Raw genomic sequence first — 12,254 nt, 5'->3', positions numbered from 1 at the left:
GTATTTCATATATATATATATATATATATATATATATATAAATGGGCAACATCCTTTGGATGTAGCAAAATACTCATCAACTATCATTCATAAACTTGGAACATATTGATCTTATAATACTGATTTCAGATTTCAAAAAAGCGTTCTAACAGGTTCTAGCATATCCTGGTTCTTCTTTTTGCGTCTGTTCTATCAAAAAGTAACACTTCTGGGGCTGGCGTTGTAGCTCAGTAGTAGAGCACCTGCCTAGCACCTGTGAGGCACTGGATTTGATCCTCAGCATCACATAAAAGTAAATAAAATAAATCTATTGTGTCCACCTACAACTAAAGAAAATATTAATTTTTAAAAAAGCAGCACTTCTGAAAATGCTGATGGCACTTTGCAGAAAAGAGGACAGATACCTTGCTTCATACATACAAAACATTTCCAATTTTAGATCTAAAAGCACCTAAATGAATTTTTCCATTTCTGCTTATTTCCTTTTAATCACCTTTATATTCATACCACTAATTAGCATTTCTCCACTTATATGTAAAAAGCATGACATAAGTACCATGAAAGATGAAAGGATACCATTATATATTCTTTTAGCAAAGAAGGATGATCCAGATTCTTGCAGAAAAACACTGCCTGAGAAAATCCTTACTGTAGAGTAACTAAAACATGTTTCTTTTTGTCCTTAGAAGGTTTCCTTATCAATCCACAAGTGTAAGAAAACTTTTCATTATCTAATAACTCATACTCTTGAGATTTCAATTAAATGATTAATTTTACCTATTTCACTATAGCTTTCAGAGCTTTTTACCTAGCTCTCAGCATTAATCTTCTGATTTGTCTAATAACTATATAGTCTTTTCTGTTGATTCTATTTATCAGAGAGAAAGTGAAAAACTATTGAATTCTCAGGTTTGCTGACTGACTGCTACAATAAAAAAACTACAAAGACTGTCTCCAGATTTCTTTTATACCTATTTAAATGAAATCCTGAGCAACATAATAAAAAAAAAATAAAGGAAAATACGATAGTGATGATTTACTTTTATTATTACATCAGTTTTCCAGGCCATTCCATCATCTGCTTTCTTACTGTTTTAGTAATTTTTAACACATTTGGAAATAATTATTAAAATAATTTTTAGGATGACAAAATATCAAATGTTTCAAGAAATAGAAAAAATTAGATAACTAAAGATATCATAATGTGGCTGCACACTGTGGTGCATGCCTGTAATCCCAGCAGCTCAGGAGGCTGAGGTAGGAGGACATTGAGTTCAAAGACAGCCTCAGCAAAATCAAGGCACTCTCCGCAACTCAGTGAGACCCTGTCTCTCAATAAAATACAAAACAGGGCTGGAGAGGTGGCTCAGTAGTTGAGTGCCCCTGAGGTTAATCCCAGGTACCCTTCCCCGCACAAAAAAAATATCATAATGGATCTTAACTTTATAAGAGTCCAAAGGACCCAATATAATAATTGCAAAATAGAATGAATTTTGTTCTATTAAAAAATAGTTAATTTTTTTGTACTCTAGAAGATCTTGAAGAAAAAATAAAAAGTCACAGTAGGTCCATCTTTACAAACAGAAATGCTCAAAAAAATCCTCAATAATTAAAAGTGGGTCCAATCACATGCCAATGGTTAATGTCTCAAATTCATGCCCCATTTTTAATTTATTTCATCTTTGTCTCATGGCTTTTTCAGATTCTAGGAAGTGAAAATTCAAATATTAGAACAAAATCAATGTATATCAGGGCTCAGTGGTAGAGTGCTTGCCTAGCATGCATGAGGCAAGTGGATTTGATCCCAAGATTTTCACACTGCATTTTAGTTCTTTTGAGAAAAAATTAAAACATAAAAGTTTCCACTGTATCACAAATATATTTTTACTTCTTATTCATCTTATCCAGTCTTGTAATATATTCAATTTTTCCTTTTCAAATACATTGATTTTTAAAGTATTTTTTAAGTATTTTTTTTTTTTAGCTGTAGGTGGACACAATACCTTTATTCTATTTGTTTTTATTTTTATATGGTGCCGAGGATGGAACCCACTGCCTTATGCATTCTAGGCAAGCGCTCTATCACTGAGCCACAACCCTGGCCCTGCAATACACTGATTTTGTTCTAATGTTTGAATTTTTACTTCCTAGGCTCACTACAGACACAACATGGAGGATTTGTTTTCCTTCTCCTTAAGATGTCCAGGTGAGATCAGTTCTATCCTTTCTTATCTACACATCATCATCTTTTCTTTCAACCTTAATTTTGCTGGAATTTATATCAGTATAAGGTAAGAAGCAAATATTCTAAATAGTTGCTTCCTTATTTGTATTAACTGAATTGTCTCTTCAACTTACAGATTTATAATCATTTTCCCTTAAACCTTCATATCAGTGTTCTGTTGTTGTCTAATGTAATCTGATATTTCTATAGATGGAAGAGTTAATAAAATTAACTCTCTAATTCTGTTCCCCTTAGTAACCTGATAAGGTAGTAGGTCAGGTACACTGATAGGCCACACCACTTGTAATAAAGGGATCCTCTAACTGATAAACTGTTCCTGGACTAGGAGAATCATAACTATTTACAGGAAGCTCTAGCTTTCCATTTATCAAGAACAAGTGACTCTTGTAACCACACATGCGCAGGGAACCCTGGAAAGTTTTTAAGCAAATGTTGGCTCCTGTGGGACACAAGGCTCATTTTAACCCAGTGTAGTTCCTGCACTCACAAGACTGCCTTCATCTCTGTGTGCTTGAGTGAAATGCTGCATGTACTGCTGTAAGAACTCTCAGAAGAGGGGTGTCTGAACTTAAACCTGCGTATTCGGGGCACAGGTACCAGATGTGGTCTGTGAAAGTGTTATGAGTCAAAATGTTTAAGTAGAACCTAGAAAGGCTTTGTCATGGAAATTCTGATTGCTAAAGAGAAGTCTAGTGACATCTAATTATACTTTCTTTGCAGATGACCTAATTTGTTTTCCTTAGTTTCACCATGATATATGTAGGTTAGAATTATTTTCATTGTGCTTGGCAAATCCTTTCAATGCATGAAGACTTGCTTTTTGCTTTAGCTTGAGAAAATATTCTTGTATTCCTTCATATATAATTTCCCCTTACCTTTTTGAAACTGCTATTGAAGAAGTATTTCTTAAAATTATTTTTCTTTGTCACTTTTATTTTTTTTATTTTTAATATTTATTTTTTAGTTTTCGGCGGACACAACATCTTTGTTTGTATGTGGTGCTGAGGATCGAACCCGGGCCGCATGCATGCCAGGCGAGGGCGCTACCACTTGAGCCACATCCCCAGCCCCAATACTTTGTCACTTTTATCTCTTTTAGCCCTTTTATTCAATCTTTTGAGAGACCTCTTCAACCTCATACTATGGTATTACAATAGAATTTTTAATATTGGCAATCATAATCTTAATATTAAAAACTTCTTGTTTTCTGATCCTTATATACAATACTCTATTGCTTTATCATGAATGCAACAAACCTCTGAAAATAGATACTTTATTTTTAAATTCACCTTCTATTCCTTGAGTTCTTTTCCCTTAATTTCTATATTGTGTTCTCTTTTTTCCTGTTATCTCATCAATACTTTCTTAATTTTTTTCTATATGACAGCAGAATGCATTACAATTCTTATTACACATATAGAGCACAATTTTTCATATCTCTGGTTGTATACAAAGTATATTCACACTAATTCATGTCTTCCTACTTTGGATAATAATGTCCATCACATTCCACCATCATTTCTAAAGCCATACCCCTCCTTTCCCCTCCCCCACCCTTCTGCCCTATCTAGAGTTCATCTATTCCTCCCATGATCCCCCTCCCACTATGAATCAGCCTCCTTATATCAGAGAAAACATTCAGCATTTGGTTTTTTGGGATTGGCTAACTTCACTTAGCATTATCTTCTCTAACTCCATCCATTTCCCTGCAAATGCCATGATTTTATTCTCTTTTAACAGATACTTCTCAGAAGATGATATAAAGTCAATCAACAAATATATGAAAAAAATGTTCATCATTGCTAGTAATTAGAGAAATGCAAATCAAAACTACTCTAAGATGTCATTTCACTCCAGTCAGAATGGCAGCTATTATGAACAGTAAGTGCTGGCGAGGGTGTGGGGAAAAAGGTACACTCATACACTGCTGGTGGGACTGCAAATTGGTGCAGCCAATATAGAAAGCAGTATGGAGATTTCTTGCAAAATTGAGAATAGAACCACCATTTGACCCAGCTAAAGGACTTAAAAACAGTATACTATAGGAACACAGCCACATCAATGTTTATAGCAGCACAATTCACAATAGCTAAACTGTGGAACCAACCTAGATGCCCTTCAATATATAAATGGATTAAAACAATGTGGCATATATACACTATATTGTATTCTTTATCTTTCATGCTGCTAGTTTTCTATTTGGCAATCCTTATCTATTTATATATGAAAATGCAATAGGGGGTTAATAATTCTAGACATCTAATACTAATTTTCTCCAGTGCCAAATATGTAGGTTTTCACTTTCCCAGATATCATTTCAATATATGGGTTTTGAACTATTTAAACATAGATATTATACTCTTCTGGGATCCATATAGTACTGACCTACACAATGAAATATGTAAGATATCTCTACCAGAGAAGGTAGGCAACAAGAAGTTTCACGTACAAAGTATTAGAACTTACCTTACACTAATTGTAAACATTTCCAAGATATCTTTTCCTAGCAACCAGCCAACCAACATGATGATACCTGGAACAAAATTAGATAGCTATTTTTCCCTTTTCTATAGAATCACCTAGAAGGGATAGAATAACAAGCTGAGGATATTTAAAAGGTTCATTCATATGAAATGGAAAATATATCAGATCACAATTACAAGGTTTTACAAATCCATTAAGCAGAGCAGTTTAAAGTTAACACTGCTTAAATCTAATACTGTGGGCTGGGGATGTGGCTCAAGCGGTAGCGCGCTCGCTTGGCATGCGTGCGGCCCGGGTTCGATCCTCAGCACCACATACCAACAAAGATGTTGTGTCTGCCGAGAACTAAAAAATAAATATTAAAATTTTCTCTCTCTCTCTCTCTCTCTCTCTCTCTCTCTCTCTCTCTCTCTCTCTCTCTCTCTCTCTCTCTCTCCCCCCTCTCTCACTCTCTCTTAAAAAAAAAAAAAATCTAATACTGTGCATGTTTTACCTCTGGTTACCACTGCTCCCATCCATCCCTTGAGTAATAACTGATGGTTCAATAAAATATTACCATAATTTTTATACCATAGGAAAAAAAAGGCAGACCTATAAAACACATAGTTCTTCTATTTATTATCAACTTTGCAAAAATAAATGTTGTACTTTTACTTTTCAGAACTTAGTATCCAGACCTCACACATTAAAGTTTGTACAAACATTAAGATTTATACTGAAAGGAGACTTAGGACCTGGCTCACTTAGGACAATTAACACATTTTAACATTTAAAAGTTGTTACTTTCAAGTTAAAAGATGAGTAAGACAATAAACATAAACCATACTTTCTGCTTTCACTTTTTATCTTTAAAAAAAAATAGGGTACACCACCAGGTTTTTGAGGAAAATGGGATGGATATTTAACAAAATAACTAGTTTAAGATTGTATTCTATTTGAATACTGAAATTTAAAACTAGTTTTTTTCATATCTTTTTATAACTATAATATCTAGAAAGTGGCCCTCTAAGATCCTAACCTAAATACTACCCCGATAAAAGAAATTACATCCAAAAGAATTATATTAGGAGTCAGAAAGCTATAATCTGTGGGCCTCCTACCTGTGTTTGTAAACAGTTTATTGGAACACAATCATGTCCCTTTATTTCCTACTATCTACGGTTGTTTTCAAGCTGATGGCAAAGTTAAGTATATCTGACAGAGACCATATGGACCACAAGTCTAAAACGTTTATCATCTAGTCCTTCACAATCTATATCTTGACCACAATCTACATCCTGACTTCATCCTATTCCAAAGATTACCCTGACAAGAAAAATTAGGCCCAACTGTTTTATCCCCATATAAAATCAGATAATCTTAGGGTGAAGCATATTTATCAGTAAATTTGAGATGGTTTTATGGCACAGTGTTAATACAAACTGAAAATTAGCTAGAACATTCTTCAACTTATCAAATAGGCCATTAAATTTCTGTAAGTAGCAATCATCAAATGAAAGTAGCTATAAGCACACACCAGTTGAACACAAAAGCTTTCTACATTATGTTTAATATTACAGATTATCATAAATGTGTATGAATATAAAGACAGAAAAACAGCATTAATAAAGAATTATAACTGAAATTATATAACATGAATATTGCTTTAAATTGCACTATTGACTTTAAAACACTAAGATAGCTATAATATTAAAAAGGTAGAAAAGTAAAAAAAGATGAGACTCTAAAATTAATACACGTATTCAATGTATTATAAGAATGTCATTTGAAGGCTGGGGTTGTGGCTTGTGGTAGAGTGCTTATCTCGCATGTGTGAAGCACTAGGTTTGATCCACAGTACCACATAAAAATAAAAATAATACATAAACAAAATATAGTTATTGAATAAAGAATGGATTATAAAATTAATGGTACTAGAAAAATTAACTTGAGTAAAAAATTTTTACCTCTTCCAGCAGCTTTATAATTTTAAAATAAATTTTAAATAAAACAGTAAATTAAGTATCAAAAATTAAAACTATAAAGGGGATACAAACTATAAAGAGTAGCTCAAAGGTAAAGCATTTTTCTAGCATGTGCAAGGCTCTGGGTTCCAACCCTAGCAAGGTCATAAATAAACAAGAGAAAAACTATAATAAAACACTGTTTATAAACATTCTTATAAACATGGAGTTAGCAAGTCCTTACGAACAGAAAAACAGCAGAAACCATTAATGCAGAAATCATCAATAAAAGGGTGCTAAAAGACTCAGGAAAAGAATGTTTCAATTATATCTCCCTTCTACCAAGTAGATTATCTATCACTCCAAAGCAATTTTAAGATTAGGGGAAAAAATACTGAAACTTAAGCAAGAAAATAATTGATATCCTACTTATATAAAAAGCTGCTACCAATCTAACTCAAGCCATAAGACAGGACAAAAGAAATGCCTTGCAAACAAAAGGACTTAAATAAAAGGACTCAACAGACATCTGACAAAGTATACAGTTTCTTTAATAATGAACTACAAAATAAAGTATTTTTTTTCACCTGTGAAGTTAATGACAAAAGTCAAAGTTGACAAAAAGCTTTAAAATTACATGGATACTCTTGAATTAATAACTTTACTTCTAAACATGTGTCCTAAAGAAACAAGAGTTATTTATAATGAAGTATCGGCACTTAAGAATTATAAGTGTATGTTAAAAAATTAAAAACCTAAAGAAATGTCTAAAAAGATGTTTGATAAATTCACAAAATCAAACATTATGCCACCTTTCAAATTTGTTTTAGATGAACCATCCATTTGATGACAAGATGTTTATGACAGGATAGGTTAAACAAAAAAGCCCTGTCCATAAAATAATGCTATCACAGTAATACTAAAATATTTACAGAAATGCTGATTAGAGAAATTACAGAGTTCATTCCTCCCTCCCATTTGTTTTCTGTAGAAAAAGACAATGGTTCAGGGTTGGTTTTATAATTTTTTAAAAAAAATATTAAAGAAAGCAAATAAATATGACTATAACAACTCTACCCTTCACACTCAGAAAAGCAAGCCCGAGTAAAAATAAAATATATACATACTCACTCTTCTCTTACCTATTATACCAAAGGAATAAAAGGAAAGTTGTTTTCCTAAGAGATCCATGCTCTTCTGCAGAGGGGTTTTTGGTGCCTTGACAAATTAGAGAGTATCACTATAATTAGCTAAATTTAACATACTTTACCAGGTGCTAGGAACTCTGCTAAGGGATTGACATACCCATTTCAAAAAAATAACCTCAGAACTCCCCCATAAGCTAAATATTACCACCTTAACTAAAGAAACTGAAGCTTAAGATTTTAAATGATACTCAAGGTCACACAGTAAGAAATGGAAAAACTCCTGATTTTTAAAACCCTATTTAATTTAAAAGATCCACTCTCTATGCTTCCCACTGAGGAAAAAACTTCTCTCTCTCTCCTACATGTTTCTCCAGGACTTTATTACCATCAGCTAGCTCCCTTACACTTCCAATTTTTCTCCTTCCTATATCAACAAACATCCCAGATTTTTTATCCTGTAGGATCCCTGATTGCTAACTTCCTTGGAATGGATTTCTACAATGTATCACAAATTGAGTCTTACAAGTTACTTGAGAAATCCAGATTTTGGAAGAATAAGACATTTACAGAACACAACTCCCTTTTTTATACATAAAAAGCATTTTAAAAGAGAAAATGCATCTTTAATACTTTTCATCAAAAATATCTTCTATGTTCCTTTATTTGGCAATTCTCCTGCCACCCCAAACCTGGAATTATGTAGATAGAAATTTTAATAGAAGCTATGTTCTGAGGTACACAATAACATAATAATTAGTAATCCAAAGGTACAGCACATACTTAGCACATGTGATGCCCTGAGTTTAATTCCCAGCACCAAATAAAAAAAACAGTAGTCTTTAAAATTGACATAGTAAAGCCAATTTCTACAAAGAGCATTATCTATTAAAAAAATTATGACTATAAACCTCATTCTACTATAAATAATGAATAAAGATCAAATCTTTTGGAATACTGACATTGTAAATTTAGGACCTACTTATTATAAGCTTCCAAATTATGTTTCTAAACAAAGACATCTGAGTGATAACAAAATATTGCTTTCAGTAGTATACACAAGAATCCACCAATATTCTCATTTCCTCTACTTAATGATCAAATATTTCAGAATTGAAACAAATGCATCATCAACATATTAAGTACTCACTTCTTCTGCTTGCATCATTTTAAAAACTTCTCCAAATTCAGAATTTTCTCCTGTTCCGATAACAATACCCTAACAGGAAAAGCAGAAAAATTCATTTGCATTCAGATATAATCATTTCTCTCATCCAAAACATACAAAAAAAAAAAACTTTTAGTCCCATTCTTCAAAGACTATCCATAGACTTGAAAACACATCCAAGAGCTCCCTTAGCAAATTTTTTATGTCATCATCATTAGTATTTACCCATTATAACACAAACCTTGTAAATAAACGTTTCATTAAACTTATTACTGACTCAATTATGACCCCCTTTTATGTATATTAATATTTATAAAATTCAAATCTGTCTTATACTCAGACACTTAATGGTAATTTCTTATTTCCCCTCCTATGCTACTCAATGGTACCTTTTATATTCATGCAGTACTAGAATCCAGAGAGCAAAATAGTTGACATTGATCAGTAATTAGGTGAACACTATGTAGTCAGAACATTATAGCCATATTAACTAAATTAAAAAATTTTTTAACTAGTAATGAACATAACCATGAAACCACTATTTATCTATAAAAAGGAACAGATATGCCATGAACGGAAAATACTCCTATAATATCCTAGTAATTTGTGAGGCTAAGGCAGGAAGATTACAAGTTTGAGGCCAGCCTGGGCAAATGAGTGAGACCCTATGTAAAAATAAAAACAAAAAAGGGTCTATACGGCCTGTGGGGTTCAATCCCCAGAACTACAGAAACAAAACAAAAAGGAACAGATAAGGCCTATGATCTAACAGATGGCAAAACTATGGATATATTTCATATATTTGCATTTCAGGGGCATAGCTTCTCTTCAATCTCACAAATAGCTGACAAGGGTTAGAGTCAATATACTTTCTCTTTGCTATTTTAAAAACAAATACACATGAAATTAGCAGAAAAGAATTAAGAAAATGGTAAAAACAAAGGAACTGTTTAGGGGGGAAAAAAAAAACAAGAAAACTACCTTTGCTTTGCCACATCTGACCAGCGTTCCCATGAAGGCAATGTTACTTCTTGATGCAAGATCTCCATTAGTTGCAGCTGGCTGAGGAGCTGTCACCTTAGAACAAGGTGTTGTCTCTCCTGTCAAGCTAGACTCATCAATGGAAAGATCCACAGCCTTAGAAAACAAAACATTCCATAAATTCAAGTTTGTTCTCATTTAACATCTTAAGAGTTTGTAACCATTACTTCTTCCTTAAATATCCCAGTTCCATGGATTACCTTCATCTTGTGTCATTAACCATTACTCTACAACAAAAAGACCAAAACCAATCATACTTTTTAAATGAGGTCAATAAAACTTGAGACATACGAAGTAGAATGCTCTACCATAAGACTAGGTTAGCCTAAACTTAAAAATACCATGAGAGAAACAGAGACCACAGCTGAGATTCTCTTTCTAGAGAAAACCCAACTTTCATGACAAAACATCATTACCTAGTTTAATCATGCCCTAAAGTTCTGAAAACTTGTTTGGCAGATTAAAGCCAATCATGATAAAAAGAGGTATATGAATAAAGGTTTTTTAAAAAGGCACTGAGACAATCATTTCATCACTTAGCACTCTATTTTCTTAAAATTCTTCTTGCTATACATTCCTATATTATTTCAAATTAAATTATATAAGAACAAAAAACGTTCATAAATATTTCCATGCAGATCATGAATATGAGAATGTATCTTCCCACTCTGCAACACAGTCCAATTCTGAGGGTTTCACTCTTAATAAAATATTCACCTACCCAAGCACACAAATAATCATCATTTTATGTATAGAAAGTGCTGCAGATATGGACTATGTTTCTAAAAGTATGGACCACAGAAGAATATCTTCCAAACATGTTATAACAAGCATTATGTGTAATCTAGTAGATAGGTAGATACATACATATAAGGGAGGATACTGAGAGTAAGTTAGTTTTGCAAATAATTAGTTAAAAGTTAAACAGTTTCCCCTAATATAGTATATCTCAAAACTCTCAATAAACTAGAAAGATTCAGCTCATGGGGAATATAGCAGAAGTTCTCAGCAAGAGCAGTAGAACCAGTATCATTTTTACCACCTGAGAGCTTATTAATGCAATTGTACCTTAAACCAAGGGTGAGGAAAGTAAACCTAACAGACTACTTACAAACCCTCCATTCTAATGCATGTTTGAGAATGAACTTTATGTCAGAAGCTCTTATTCAAGGGTCTAAAGGACACTTTGGGGGAAACGAAGAGCTAGTTCATGATTTTAACAATTGTGCAGGCTAATTCACTTACCCAACAAATACTTAACTATATTATCTTTCTACACACTGGACTAAATCCTGGAAAGGAAACTAAAGAAATGAACCTCGAGCAACTGAATTACTGGGCATTCTCACTGTTATTCTAGGTAAGCTCATATTCTTATACAGAATTCTTACTATTCAAATTTTCCCTCTTCTTTCTCTTTTTGTGGGGGGAGGAAAAAAGCACATAGAGCAGGAGGGAGGCAGCCACTAGCTTAGCTACATATATAAAGCTTGGCTATAATATATGAAGAAATATTCACTTTTTAATAAGCATTTAAAAACTTAAGTCTTAAATAATTATAAAAAATTGGTTCAGATTCTCCTTCCTCCCATCTCGGTAACAAAACAGGTCTGATTTAATCAATGCCATTCATTCATTCATTCAACTAACATTTATTAGTGCTTACAATGTACCCTGTGGTATCAAATATAGTAGGAGAATCAGCATTAAACAAAGTTCTTATCCTCAGCTATTATTCTAACGGGAAAATGTTTCTAAAAATAAACAAGCATAAATCTATACTATCAAGTAGGAAAAAAACACAAGTATAATACGCACAGAGCAACATTTCAGATAAAAGAGAACACTCCTCAAAAGAAGGTAACCCTTCTGCTGAGCCCAGACAGACATGAGGACTCCAAAGGTGAGGGTCATGAGAGGGAGAAAGCATTTCAGGCAAAGGGAGCAAAAAGTTACAAAGACCGTGGAGATAACAACCTCCATGGTATATTCATATGCTAGGTAAACACAAAGATCTGAATACAGCTGCTCCACTATCTTCTCTCTGTTCAGTACTACTCTTTTTGTCACTGCCAAAGCCATGTTGTTGTCTGAGGCGTTCTTTTCAACTAAATGAGAAAAATGAACTTTTCTTAATTACTAAATTCTATCTTATTTTATAATAAGTAATTTGCATACACATATAGTATACTCCATAATTACAAAAGTCCTATCATCTCTTTTTGTCT

General features: G+C 33.0%; 1 protein-coding gene across 5 annotated transcripts in view; it reads right to left on the bottom strand.

The window, feature by feature from the left end:
• Positions 1-12,254, bottom strand: part of Atp2c1 (ATPase secretory pathway Ca2+ transporting 1) — a 134,525-nt gene that overhangs the window by 48,923 nt on the left and 73,348 nt on the right. For all 5 annotated transcript variants that reach the window (XM_005327001.5, XM_078043296.1, XM_078043297.1 and 2 more), the window contains 4 exons: positions 9,967-10,122; positions 8,968-9,036; positions 7,815-7,890; positions 4,712-4,778 (listed from right to left, as the gene is read on the bottom strand). In XM_005327001.5, the coding sequence (XP_005327058.2) occupies positions 4,712-4,778; positions 7,815-7,890; positions 8,968-9,036; positions 9,967-10,122 (368 nt within the window). The remainder of the gene's footprint in view (positions 1-4,711; positions 4,779-7,814; positions 7,891-8,967; positions 9,037-9,966; positions 10,123-12,254) is intronic.

Source organism: Ictidomys tridecemlineatus, chromosome 3 (assembly GCF_052094955.1).
Source record: "Ictidomys tridecemlineatus isolate mIctTri1 chromosome 3, mIctTri1.hap1, whole genome shotgun sequence".
Lineage (NCBI taxonomy): Eukaryota > Metazoa > Chordata > Mammalia > Rodentia > Sciuridae > Ictidomys > Ictidomys tridecemlineatus.
Note: the sequence above shows the minus strand (reverse complement) of the source record. Positions and strands in the feature narration are given on the sequence as shown.